Source organism: Charadrius vociferus, unplaced genomic scaffold (genome assembly GCF_000708025.1).
Source record: "Charadrius vociferus isolate BGI_N301 unplaced genomic scaffold, ASM70802v2 scaffold812, whole genome shotgun sequence".
Lineage (NCBI taxonomy): Eukaryota > Metazoa > Chordata > Aves > Charadriiformes > Charadriidae > Charadrius > Charadrius vociferus.
In genome coordinates, this window is record NW_009647037.1 from 357905 (window position 1) to 368783 (window position 10879).

Here is a 10879-nt window from a genome sequence, read left to right on the forward strand (position 1 = left end):
GCTCGGTCTGTGACAGCACAGAGCAGTCGGACATCAGCCGTGAAATTGGAGGATGTTGTTTCTTAAATCTATATAATATTTCAAGATACAACTACAGAGGCGGAAGGATCTTTGCTCACAAAGACGATGGAGGTGCTTTCTTCAAATAAAAAGAGGTTTATTAAGATAATGAGAATGACATCGTGGTGTGGGTGTTGTACATCTATTGCAGCATTAAAAGAAACAACAGCAAGTACAAAATCCTGCAGAACTTCTATAGTCATTATCATCACAGCCTATCTTGTCCATGCTACAGTTTTGTGTATCCAAAACTTCATTCCCATTTCTAATGGCAGAAAATCCAAAGACTTTCATCTTCCAAAAAAAAACCCCCAAAACAAACAAACAAACAAAAGGCAAAACAAAAAAAAACCCAACTCAATTTGATATAAATAACTTGCACTGGACATTTTAAAACTTTCAGATTTTAATTACACATAAATAAATATATACAGATTTAGAACAGTTCAGTTTGGCCTGGTTCAAGTTCTGCTCCTTGTGCTTTATTAATTATTATTATTTTTAGAAACTTGTGTGCTGTTATCTGTAGTTTGTAGAGTTTTAATTAGTCCCGGGTTCAACTCAACCTGCTTTAACCCCAGCTGTGACCGTCGCAGTGGGGACGGCTCCTCGGTGGGTTCCTGCCTGGGACCCGTGGGCTGTGGGGTCGGTTCCTCCCCCGCGGTACGGCTCCGGGCTCCTCAGCCTCACGGAAAACCCTCCTCGAGGCTCAGTCTGAACACTGTAAACGAAGTCTGAAACCGCTTTAAATCCAAAGCAGTTCGCTGGCGATTTTCTCTTGGCCTGGCTTTAGGGCTGGGCTGTAGGTGGGGAAACGGGAAGGGTTCCTGGGTGTTTGCCTGTCAAAACCAGCTGATAAATCCAGGTAGAGCCAGCGATCCAACGCCCTGCCCTCTGCTGCGCGTGCCTCCGGTTCTTGCCTTGAGGAGGCTTTTGTTCTTTCTTCTCAGTTTTTCTGTTGGAACAAATTCCTGGAGCATGTCAGGGTTTCACTCTGGGTTTTTAAAAAACAAAATAAAATTGCACATGACTTGGCTGCCTGCATCCACGATTTAAAAAAAAAAAAAAAAAAAAAAGTAAAACCCCAAAGCCATTAACCTGGCTTATTTTCTCAATTTCACTACGTCCATTAGAGTTGTTTTCTTCTTAAATTCTTTAAATCTTCTTTTTTGTCTTTTCTTTTTTTGCTTTACGAGTTTCATCCCAAATTCAAACGTAGCAGTTCTGAAAACAGTGCACTGGATCATCTTTCTCCCCCGGTGCTATCTATTTGTGACCGGGGCAAGCTCCTCCCGGGGAGGAGGAGGGAGACGGCACAGTTATTTCCGATGCTTCACTTCTTTTTCTGACGCTTTGGAGTCTCCGGCCGTGTGCCCGTTCCCTGTGCTGTTCATGAACATTTTATCCAGCCCCTTAAGGGACTCCACCAGGTAGTTCTGGAAGGCGGTGAGCGCCGCGCAGATGGCCGGGCCCCCGAAGCCGTGGGTTATCAAGCTGAAATGAGTCAAACAGCTCTGGACACCGGGCTCTAGGATGAGCGAGGGGCGGCTGTTCCCCAGCGGCGAGCGATCCTGGGCTATCAAGTCTGCAAACTCTTTACAAATTTGCCTGAAAGAGAGAGGTTTGTGTTACCGCCAGCGCTGTGGGAAAGCCGTGGGGCCATAGGTGTGTTTGGGGTCCCTTTTCCCCCTCCCTGCCCGAGCAGCTCTCTCCCCTCCGGGAGCTTTCAGCTCCAGCCCTGGGAAAGCCCACGAGTGCAGAGTTGGAGCCGGTGCGGCTGCTGCTGCTTCAAAGGGCCACGTGTGGCCGAGCCGAAATGCGCCCTGGGGTTGGGGTAACCTCTCCCACCGCGGGGCAAGCCCGTCCATCCATGCTGACCATTCCCCTTGCTGCACACCTTTCAGATCCATGTGCAGCTCACGAGGCCATCTCTCCCCTGCAGAAGAGGATGCTCTCGGGGCTAACGCCACCCGTCGGGGCTGCAGGTACCTAACACAGCCGTGGCTGGTTGCCATCTGCACTCACTTGGTAGCCAGCAGCATGTTTTTCCTAGTGTGGAGCTCCGTGGGGTCAGAGTGCTGTCGGCACAGGTACTCTGCTGCCGCCTTGGCTGGGAACTCTGTCTCACACACGTACCCAAAATCCCGAGCCAGGTGAACGGCTTCACCTACGAGCAGGACAGATTAACAAACTGTGTCAACATCCGCGTGAATCACAGAATCATAGACTGGTTTGGGTTGGAAGGGACCTTGAAGATCATCCAGTTCCCACCCCCTGCCCTGGGCAGGGCCACCTCCCCCCAGCCCAGGTTGCTCCAAGCCCCGTCCAACCTGGCCTTGACCACCTCCAGGGATGGGGCAGCCACAGCTTCTCGGGGCAACCTGCCCCAGGGGCTCACCGCCCTCACAGGAGAGAATTTCTTCTGAATATCTAATCTAGATCTCCTCTCTTTCAGTTTAAAACCGTTCCCCTTCATCCTGTGGCTCCCCTCCTTGATCCAGAGTCCCTCCCCAGCTCTCCTGGAGCCGCTTTAGGCACTGGAAGGGGCTCTGAGGTCTCCCCTTTTTGGCCTTCTCTTCTCCAGGCTGAACCCCCCCAACTCTCCCAGCCTGTCCTCCCAGCAGAGGGGCTCCAGCCCTCCCAGCATCTCTGTGGTGTCCTCTGGCCCCACTCCAACAGGTGAAAAAGAAGCGCTTTCTGTAGCAGCTTCAGCCATCTCACTGAGGTGCCTTATTTCTGCTGGGACTGGAGCACTTCCCTTTCTCAGTTGCCACCCAGGAGCTCTCTCCACCTCTGGCTCTTGGTGCAGAGACACCACTGTGAGTTTCTTGTGCTCATCTGTAAGACAATTAGTCCGTGTGGGTCCAAATGAACCATTGCCAACTCTAAACAGAAGCTGGTTCCTTCCTTTGCTGGCTTTTAAAAACGCATCAAGATGGTGCTGGAGTTCGAGCGGGACGAGGTGCGACTCTCTGGGCTGCACCTCCAAGAACAGCAGAGGTGTTTCTCACTTGGGAGCTCCCTTTGCTGCATCTTTCTCTCTCCGCTTCCAAAATTTCCTGCTTGGTGTCTCCAAATTGAGCAGATGTTTAAACAGGGGCTGGAGGGTGAAAGAGCGACCTTAACCCCGCGACCGCAGGGCAAAGGGGGGATGTGAGAAACAGGCGGAAGGAAGGGGGTTACATCCTCCCGCGGTGAGCGGGGGCCCTCGGGCTGGACGCGCAGGCAGCGTATCCATCACCCCGTGGAAATGCCCACCCATTGACGGAATTGATCCATCTCCAGGCGTCCCCGTGGAAATAATCAGAGCTGATGGCAATTGATCATGCCCAACGCCCGAAATCCCGGTCTGGCAGGCAGAGCTAATTTGACTTGCCCCCCTGCTGCTCACACGTATTAGACCATCCATCCTAATAGCATTAACCTAGATCCCATCACAGCCTCCCCTGCTCCCGGAGCTCAGGCTGGGAAGGGCATGTTATGGGGAAAGTGCCTGTGCTTCCCCTATAATGACGGTACTTTCCACTTTATCTCCTCCTCCAAAGAAGGAGCACATAGGGTAAACCTAGAGAATGGGAATTGCAGTTGTCTGCATGTTAAAAAACAAGCAAGGAAGTAATAGCTGCTGAAAAACAGTTATTGTGGCAATGAAAAAGGGCTGTGTGACCTCACGGCGAGAGCCCAGGCTGAAGCCAGGATTTCCGTCCTCCGTGAGCGCGTGTGAGTGGCGACACAGCCGAGGGCTTTAAGGGCGATTTGGATGCTGGCTCGGAGAGGCTTCGGCAGAGGGGAGAAGGTGTCCGGCTTTTGCAAGCGGTGTCAGAGCCTGCGGGAGGAGAGGCTGGAGCAGAGCGTGGGGCAGGAGGCCACGGCAGGCGGAGGGGCCACGGGAGCCTGTCTGGACACACACCTCCTTCTGAGAGCTCAGGGGTGTTCCTGGAGTTGAAGGAGAGCCCTGCTGCTCCCCGGGGTCCGTGCTGCAGCTACTCCCACGGAGCGGGTGCCCGGGAGAGGGCGAGTGCTCGGTGCTCGGTGCTCGTGGCCAGGGTGCCCGAAGGAAGCTGCATTTCTACCTGCAGCCCTCGCAGTGCTCCCTGGGTCCCCCGGCACCCATCCTCCCCCATCCTTGTGGATGGCTGTGGGTCAGCGGAACAACAAATCTATCATTAGCACTCAGAAAACCACCCAGTATTTTTTTCTAAATGAACAGACATTGCGAAGGCAGAGGGGAGAAAACAAATTAAGCCAAGACAGCAAACGTCCAAGAAAGAGGGTGCCTGGGGCATAGGGGCCCGAGCCGGTTTCTGGGTGCTGAGTAATGACAATGCAATAGCACCTTCCTCTGGGTGAAATGTCTCCCGGTACCATAACACTTATGTGCAGGAGGAAATTATATCCATCAGGCACCCACGGCACCACTCTTTTATTTACTACGAGCTGGTAAGCAGGAACCAAAACATCAGCAGCCACCTGAAATCAAAATGTACTTTTCTTCCTTCTTTTCTTTCTTTCATTCTTTTCTTTCTTTTCTTTTAATGGAAATCAGCCTTTCATTCAGCACGAACCAACTGCCCTCAGTAACAACCTCTGCCTAATGAAGCGGGTCATTTAATTTGCTGGCAACAATGGAGATGATTTTCTATTCAGAAACTGCAGGCAGCTGCCTCCAACGCGCCGGGCGCAGACACAATGGATTCCAAAGCTGGAAGGGAGTCGGAGCTGTCATTGCATTTGTTTGCGTCCCGTGCCCTTTTCTCCCAAGATGCAGTGGCGACATCATCATTTCCATCGCGCAAAAAGTAGGAGGGGAGCAAACAAACCGGCAGCTTTCCGCAGGGGCAGCTCACGCAGCGGGGCCGGTCGCACGCCGCCTGCCGAGGCCGTGCCGCCCGCAGCACGTTTTCCATGCTCAGCCCTTACCGCCACGCTCCGAGGGATGCTGCCACGAACTTCACCTCCACCTGCAACACCGCAGAGCTGTGCGGCATCTCCTCCATGTCTCGCTTGTCCCCTGCTGTCCCAGGGGAGGGGGGCAGATACGGGGCATCTCCTCCTTACCGGAGACAAGACACGGACCCGCGTGTGGTGCTGGAGCCTCCGCGGACGAGGTGGATGCTGCCCAAGAGTGGCACCGTCGGCAGCACCCGGGTCATGTCCTAAGTGGGTGCACAGTGCTACAGAAGAGCTGCTAAATTCTTGGCAGCTTTATTCAAGCTTTTTTTTGTGTGTGTGTTTGGTGTCTGTGCACCTGACTAAGCGTTGTTAGAATGGGTTCACGGTGTGAACGGTACGTTTAGATACAGCCGAAAGGAAACTCGCAGCCCCGCTCAGCTGTGGATGCCTCTGCTGTGACTGGTCCGACAGAAATGCCTGAGTTTCGGAAGACAGACGTGCCTGGATCAGCAGGGAGACTACACGGGGATCTTCCCTGTCCCAGTTGGTGGTGACCGATGCATACTTTGTTCTAAGTGTTCTCGTTTGTGGAAAGCTGCAAATGAAGGATATGGAAGTTTCGGCACTCCCATCCTCTGCGGGAGCGGAGAGGGACTCTTACCTTCCACCAGGGATGTCAGCAGGGTGACGTTGGCAGCTTTGCGCCTTCCTGCAGGTAGATTTAGTCCAATTTTCTCTAACCTTTCCCTTAAGCACCGACCCCCGTTTTTTGATTTTGCTCTGAGAAGAGAAAACAAGGAGGGGAAAAAAGAATCGTGTAATTAATATTAAAATAAGTATAACTAATCCCAGTTTAAGCTTTCAGGTTTGAAGGGAAAGAAGAAAAAGCAACAAAAATGCTATTCCCCAATGCCCACACACCAGGATTTCTCATCTCCGTTAGTCTGAGCGGTAAGAGCTGGTGCCGAGCACACAGCTTGCTTTGGCGTTTCCCCCTGCGTCCCAGCTCCCAGCCCAGCCCTGCCGCCTTGGGCTGTCCCGGGGCCCTCCGGAGCAGCCTACCTGCGGAGGACTCCTCCGAGGAGAGAGGCGTTGAGACACTCGGGGGGCGAGAGCCTTCTCTGCACCTCCCCGACGGTCACCTTGTACTTGGAGGTGGAGCTGAGAAGAGAGAGGCGGCCAGGCACGGAGCAGAAGACCTCGTTGGGATTCGTCACCCCTCCGATCAGGCCGTCTTTGTTCATTGACAGGCTGGAAATGGTGGTGCCGTTGGCCTTCGAGGGGATGGGCACTGGGAGACAAGGAAGGGAGAGAGAAGAGGAGACCGTGGCTGAGGGAGTCCAGAGCCGGGGACGCTGCGCGGGGACTCTCCTGGCAGCTTTCGAGCCCACACACTGCCGTCCGCAGACGTCAGCGTGGCTGGCTGCGATATCTCAGTTAGTTTCATATTTTCCTCAACAAAAGAAGACAGGTGAGGTGATGAAACTAAACCAAATAAAGAAAAAAAAAAATAAAGGAAGAAGCCTGGGCTCTGCTCTCGCCCGCTCTCCCACGCCTGCCAGCTCTGCTGTAATTAAACCCACGGCTCTGGGCTGCTCTCCCGCAAGGCCAAGGACTGGCCGCAGCATCGCTGCCTGGACCTGTGGCAGCCTCCCCTCCCCGTCTCCTCGGGGCACTCCGTGGAGGTGGGAGGGCCGGGCGAAGCGCTGGCTGCCGTCCCTCTCCCGGCTTCAGGACAGGATCGCGGCTGCAGCCTGGCTCTGCCCGGGCACACGGCTGTGTCCCACTGCACGGGATCGATGGGCTGAGCCACCACCTCCACACCCGGCGTAAACCCCGGGCGATGCTGGGCTGGCCCAGAGCCGTGTTTGCCGGTATGCGCCCACAGGAACCCGGGGAAAGGGTTTCTTTGACTTCAGCTTTGGGATTAGCCCCACGACAAGCTGCAGCCCTGAACTTCCATCATCTCTGGCTTAAAGGAAGCTTGAGAAGATCAAACCCAATCAACTTCCTTTGACTTAATGGGCAAGAGTCAGTTAAGACAAGAGGTTAGACAGGCAATGGTGAGCGCAGCGTCGCACCGGGCCCGTGGCGTCATGCCCGGGGTGAGGTGGGCACGGTTTTCCCATACGTCATTCCTAAGAAACGTTCTTAGACGCAATAAAGGTTTATAGGTTAAAACTGTGGCTGAAACCTGTGCCAAATCTCTTTGGCTTTTATGTTCTGAAATTAATAACCAATTTAACTCTGGAAAAAAAGAAAAAAACAAAAACAGGTTTTGAAAGAATCCAAAGAGGACTGCAAATGCCATCGCTCCAGATCACTTCGGCCCTGGCATTCCTTGTGGTTCCTCGGTAATGACTGTTCCACAATGCACATTCAGATGGTTCCTGCAAGTAACGCAGCGACAAATACCAGGGCGAGATGCGGGTTTTATAAAGGAAATACACATGCCCAAAATGAAAAAGAAAACCCGAAAATTAATTGGGGAGGGTACGTAGACTGGACCTATTAGGGGGTGCGTACAATCAGCATATTGTAAATACAGCTCAACAACGTGGTAGTGTGGCAATAAAAAAGTAGCACATGTTACATAAAAATGGCGAATGTTTTAAGACTAAAGGATGAATGGGAAGGAGCGGAGGCATATTAAGTTTCCTCTCGGCATGAAACTTGGACAAAAGGGGGACTGAAGGGCAACATGCACTGGTGCCCTGCCGGGGTCGGCCCCGGCGCTGTTGGCGTTTGCCACGGCCGTAGCAGGTTGAGGATGTTCAGGGAAGAATACACACGGGAACATCACCATGCGACGTCGGAAACCAGAGCTATTTCCAGGAAGCAGCAACTTCAAAGCTTTCTTCCACACTCCCAGAACAGGTTATGTTTGTCTCTAGGGGACACCCTTAAAATAAAAAGTCAGAGCGTGTTTTACAAATATCCATGCATTGCTGCCGGGGCGTGTGTCCCCGCAGGTCCAGGTACCCCGCGGATGGGGGTTCTGCTGCAGAGAGGGCCACCCCCAAACCCTTGGAGAGCCGGTGTTGCTTGTAGTATCGCACACTCTGTCTGTCCACAAAGAGCTCTGCATAATTTATATACTCATATACATTTGTGCGTGCCTGCAACCATGCGGTGGCGTGCATTCGAGCCGCATGCGTGGCTGGGGACCTGCATGCGCAGGAGGAACTCAACAGCCATGCAGGAGAGAGGGGAATCGTGCCTCACCACCCGTGTCCGTGAAACATGGCAGCCGGGGAGGAGGCAAACCCAGCTGGCACCGGCGTGAGTTAGCACCGGAGCCTATGGAAAACCGGGCGGGAGATGGGTCTGACGGAGCCCCCGGCAGCGCGCGGGGAGGGGACGGGCAGGACAGGGCGGTGGGATGGATGCTGATGCACAGCGGGGCGATGGCATGGAGACACCACGACACTTTCGAAACGTGTACTGGCGTTTTTAGGAATGATCCTAATGTTGGAAACAAATCTGCTGAAGAGCTGTAACCCAGAGCCCACCGCTACGGCGGTTAATGCCCGGAGCAGGCGGGTCAGCCCCGCTCCGTGCCACGAGCACACCGTGCAGGCACCGCCGCCGGGCACCCGTCCCAGAACATGGATATTGGCATCGCTCTGCCGGGGCCAGAGCTCTGCCACATTTGGCACGTGCGGGCACGGGATGGGGCCGGCCGTGTCGCGGAGAGCTGCCCCCTCGGCCGCGGGAATGCGAGGGGAGAAACGGGACCGGTGCGTGGCCCCGTGTCAGGCAGGGGGGAGCGGCAGCGCTGGGAACTGAGCCGGTCTCTTGAGTCCTGTAACAGTGCTTCATCCATTAGACAGCGTTGCCTCAACACAACAAGAATAAACATAGCCACATTCGCCATTAATTATTAATTATTGTTATTTGGCCTCACCTGCTGCTGTTTGCCTGGTCTGATCTGCAGCTTGTTTGCCCATAAACATGCTGCAGGAGGGAGACAAGCTACCATTAAAGCCTGACAGCTTTGTTTCCTTGGCTTTTGGGGAACCAAAATTGTCTCTTGTCATCTGAGTAAACCAAAAGTCCCCCTCGATCTTCAGTTGCTGCTTTCCTGTTCCCGCAAGCAGCAGGTGATCGGAGCACCTGAGCCAGCCTGCCGGCGGGAGGCGCGGGATCCTTCCAAACCAAGACGGGTGCATGCAGGCGCCCGGTCCCGCCGGGAAATGCTCCGTGCTGCTTCGCGCAGCCGCGTGTCGAGGGTTCACCCGAGCTACGGGGCAGAGAAATGAACCGCCGGAGCAGAGATGGGGTTTTCATAGCCACGAGGTGAGTGAGAGGCACTCAGTCCTGTGCCTGAGAGGAGGAGCGGCCGAGCACGGCACAGACCCGAGCCCCATGTGGAGCTTTGCAACTGGGAATAGAAATGTCACACGGTTGTCACTGCACAGGTCGCCCCTTCTGAGGTTTCCTGTGTTTGGCCACAGGAGATACGTGTCCTCAGCGCCGGGGCAGGGCAGCGCCTTGCCCTCGATGAGCTGACTCTCGCCCGGCGCATCCCCACGGCAGTGGCTCGGGCAGGCTGAGCTCCCGCTCCTGACCACGGAGAATGGGGTTTTCAGCAGAAACACGCCCCAGAGGTGCTCTTTCATACAGCGGCGGACCGACCCATCACGCAGGCTGCCGAGGAAAGGGTTAGCTGCCGGAGCCCAAACCGCCGGGGTGCCCAGGTGCCCCCTCCCTCTGGCCCCCGTGATGAGAGGGACAGGGCTCAGCTGGGTCCCCCCACCCCACCCCAGGAAGCTATAAGGGCAGGACACAAGCTGGATTTCCCTCTGCAGAGCTGTGTTTGGGTTGATTCAGCCCAAGAAAGGAGGAGAAGGGAATATTGGACTTCTAGCAACTGCTCACAAAACTCCTGGGGAGCGTAAGGTCTCTTTCCCCTATGCCCATCTTTGCTATCTGCTATTATTATTACTTCCTCCTTATTTCCTAATTCTCCCTGTGTGAGCTCTGCAAGCCGCGTGATAGACGGGGGAATGGAGGGTGAGCTGGGGAGCCTGCGGCAGCGCTGGGGAAAGGCTCATCCCGATAGCCGGGAGCTGCAGCGGGAGCCACCGGTGCTGGTGGCCTCTGAGCAGGAGCCTCATGGCAAAGCCACCGCTGCATCGGGGGACGAGAGGGTGAACAGTAGTGCTGTGCTACTGGCTGACTTGTTTAAGCAAGAAATGCTGTAAGCGTGGGGGGGTTGGAGGAAATGAGCCGCCGCGTGGGTCAGTGCCGCCCGGGGAGCTGGGGATGGCGGGAGAGGGACCAAAGCCCCGGGCATGGTCCTGGCAGGGTGGGTTAGCGAAGAGAATGTAGATGTGTCTGCGTGGGGGAAAGCTACAGCTAAAAAAGAATATCTTAGTCTGCTCCCTGAAACTCCTCGGTCATTGAGGCTTGGTTGCTTCGCTTTGTCCCCCTAAAGTTTTTGCTCTTTCCTTTAGCTGCCAGGCGTTCCTGAGAGGTGTTTTCCCCACGGGAGGGTTGCTTAGTTCAGATTAATCCCGCTGCTTCTAATGCAGCAAATCCAGAAGGTCTGGACTGCTGCTGCTGACACTCAGCTCCTCACGCAGAGGTGAGCTCGGCTGCAGATTTCACAAACCAAAACCCCAGCGAAGAGTTTTGCCCTGGTGAGCCTGCGGTCCTGGGGGTGCTGCTGGAGCAGGGACCAGTGGGGCTGGAGCATTGGAGGGATCTGATTTGAAAGAGAAAACTGATTTTGAAATAAGGTTCTGCAGATAGACCTCAATGAGCTTCACAGGTTGCTAATCCCCCGCCCAGGGCTGGTACAGGACCCACCACTTAAGTCATTAACTCTCTCCCAGCGCCTGTGTGAGCTGGATCATTATGGCAGCAGGGGAAAATTGAGGCACAGAACAAGTTAAATGATTTACCAAAGATCAGGCATATG

At 54.5% G+C, this 10879-nt stretch overlaps 1 protein-coding gene across 1 annotated transcript; it reads right to left on the minus strand.

Annotated features, from left to right (window-relative positions):
• Window positions 1–1379: 1379 nt before the first annotated feature.
• Window positions 1380–7051, minus strand: TFAP2E (transcription factor AP-2 epsilon (activating enhancer binding protein 2 epsilon)). The gene is made up of 5 exons (XM_009895621.1): window positions 7009–7051; window positions 6016–6244; window positions 5615–5733; window positions 2086–2227; window positions 1380–1668 (listed from the first exon to the last, which is right to left on the minus strand). The coding sequence occupies exons 1-5, from the start codon at window positions 7049–7051 to the stop codon at window positions 1380–1382; spliced, it is 822 nt and encodes a 273-aa protein (XP_009893923.1).
• Window positions 7052–10879: the final 3828 nt, after the last annotated feature.

What these genes read in the sequence shown, in the direction of transcription:
- TFAP2E (XM_009895621.1), bottom strand. Translation starts at nt 7,051, where the DNA reads ATGACGCCACGGGCCCGGTGCGACGCTGCGCTCACCATTGCCT. An exon ending in CGCTGCGCTCACCATTGCCT is followed by an intron (nt 6,245 to 7,008) that starts GTCTAACCTCTT and finishes CTTGTCTCCCAG; the next exon opens with TGCCCATCCCCTCGAAGGCC. An exon ending in CTCGGAGGAGTCCTCCGCAG is followed by an intron (nt 5,734 to 6,015) that starts GTAGGCTGCTCC and finishes TTCTCTTCTCAG; the next exon opens with AGCAAAATCAAAAAACGGGG.